Source organism: Erythranthe guttata, chromosome 3 (genome assembly GCF_056151865.1).
Source record: "Erythranthe guttata isolate IM_541 chromosome 3, IM_541, whole genome shotgun sequence".
In the NCBI taxonomy this organism is placed as follows: Eukaryota; Viridiplantae; Streptophyta; class Magnoliopsida; order Lamiales; family Phrymaceae; genus Erythranthe; species Erythranthe guttata.
In genome coordinates, this window is record NC_142535.1 from 13,528,485 (window position 1) to 13,530,970 (window position 2,486).

General features: G+C 30.9%; 1 protein-coding gene across 1 annotated transcript; it reads left to right on the plus strand.

The window, feature by feature from the left end:
• The first annotated feature begins 987 nt into the window (after positions 1-987).
• Positions 988-1,734, plus strand: LOC105971301 (ethylene-responsive transcription factor RAP2-1). Its single transcript, XM_012996148.2, has one exon. The coding sequence runs from the start codon at positions 1,101-1,103 to the stop codon at positions 1,566-1,568; it is 468 nt and encodes a 155-aa protein (XP_012851602.1). The 5' UTR covers positions 988-1,100; the 3' UTR covers positions 1,569-1,734.
• The last annotated feature ends 752 nt before the right edge of the window (positions 1,735-2,486 follow it).

The following is a 2,486-nucleotide window of genomic DNA, read 5'->3' on the forward strand; positions in this document are numbered from 1 at the left end:
CCGCCCCTGTCTTCATCCTCAATCCAACTAACTAAATTAATTTCACACATGCAGCAGTCTTTCTTTTTTGTCATATTTATAAATTAGTTGATAAATTATAATTTGCACAAAGTCTTCATACTAATGCATGTATCCAGTTTAACACATACTTATTAGTTTAACACATGGAACGAATATTCGATCAATTCATTTATCCAGTTTTTTATTTTTCTTAAATCTCAGAGCTAATAAATTGTATTTTTTTTAATTTTTCAGATGACATCATTATATTTACATATCCGGACTTGAATTTTTTTTTATTAATTTAGCGAAGTATTAAATTATCCAACTAAAAATTCAGCACGTTTTTTCGAGGCGGGACCTGAAGAAAATATTTAAACGAAATTATTAATTTATCGAGGTTCTACAGTGTTTGTTAGTAAACAAAACATTTATTATAATTATTTGAAAACTTAAAGGGCTACTAAATTCAATTACTAAATACATATTGTTCATTTAATCTCATATTTTTTTTTTATAAATTCACTCATATTAATTTTAGATTTAATATTAACAGGGTGTTGTGTAAATTGTCTTCAATCGTCACAATCAGCTCATGCGCATCCGATTCGCTAATCGAACTTTACAAAAAAATCAAGTTTTATGTCGACCTCGAGTCGATTTATAATTGTTCATAACCTAGTGAGTGTTTACCTTTTCTTCAAACAATAAAAATAAAAAAATACATGTAATATTATAAATAAGCACATATATTATATATATAATATCATCACACATTATTAAGCATCGACATGATAATAGAATTATTAAAGACATTTTATGAAATATTGTACGATAAATTAATTAACTTAAAACTTCTACTTTCCCCCAATAATAATAATAATAATAATAATAACAATAACAATAATAAATAATATGGGACCCACTAATATTTTTTATTTTTTCTTTACCAAAATTCCAATTAACCCTTCCACTCCCATATATAAGCCAACTCTTTCCCCAAAACCCAGAAAAAAAAAAATTGAAGGAATTTTAGAGAATATATATATATTGAAACCCAGAAACAATAAATTAAATTCTGAATTAAATTCAGAATTAAAATGGAAGGGATTTGCTGTACGACGTCGTCTAACTCATCGTCAAGCACAGAAAACCCTAGTAAGAGAAAGCAAAGGCAGCCGGACAAACCCTACAGAGGTATAAGGATGAGGAAGTGGGGCAAGTGGGTAGCCGAGATAAGGGAGCCGAACAAGCGCTCGCGAATCTGGCTCGGCTCCTACTCCTCCCCCGTCGCGGCGGCGCGTGCCTACGACACCGCCGTTTTCTACCTCCGCGGCCCCTCCGCCCGCCTCAACTTCCCCGACTGCGCCATCGAAGACGGCGGCGGCGGCGGCCTCAGTGATCTCTCCGCCGCCGCCATCAGGAAGAAGGCCACCGAGGTTGGCGCTAGGGTCGACGCGCTTCAAGCCGCCGACCGCCCCCGGCCCGACTCCAACAACCCGGGCCGGGTCTACGATAAACCCGATTTGAATGAGTACCCTACCCCTGAAACTTCGGAGGATAACTGAAATTACTTCCACTATGGTCCGTTAATTTTGTTTTATTTATTTTAGAATGTTAATTTTGATTTTTTTTTTTTTTTCTAAAGTTAAATGTATTTTGCAGCAGAGATGTATAAAACTGTACATCTGGAGGATAAATTAATTAATTTATGGCTTTGTCTCTGTTACAAAATTATTACTTATAATTAATTACAAAAATTCTAGTGGGGAATTACAAAATTATTACATATAATTATATAATATTTTAGAATGTTAATTTTGATTTTTTTTGTTTTTCTAAAGTTAAATGTATTTTGCAGCAGAGATGTATAAAAACTGTACATCTGGAGGATAATTAATTTATGGCTTTGTCTCTGTTACAAAATTATTACTTATAATTAATTATAAAAATTCTAGTGTGGAATTACAAAATTATTCCATATAATTATATATAGTTTAGAATGTTGATTTTGATTTATTTTTTTTGGGATTTTCTAAATTTAAATGTATTTTTGCAGCAGAGATGTATAAAACTGTACATCTGTAGGATAATTAAATTAATTTATGGATTTGTCTCTGTCACAAAATTATTACATACAATTAATTATAAAAAAAAATTATAGTGGGGGATTACAAAATTATTACATATAATTATATATTTTAATTCTTTCCAAATAGTATTTTGATTAGTGTTCATGTTTAGGTTTGGTCTAACTATCTAACTGTTACATTGAATAAATACTTGTAGTGTTGATTCAACTAATTAAATTAGATTTAATCTCAAATTAACATAGTAATTGGTTTTTAATTAGTTATTTTGAGGAGAGAGATGATAAAGAAGAAGATAAGGTAGGGGGAGTTTGGGTGTCCAAACAGGGTACTTTGTGTCACATCAAAATTATTCAAACAAAAAATAAAGAAATAAATAAAATAATCAAACAATTA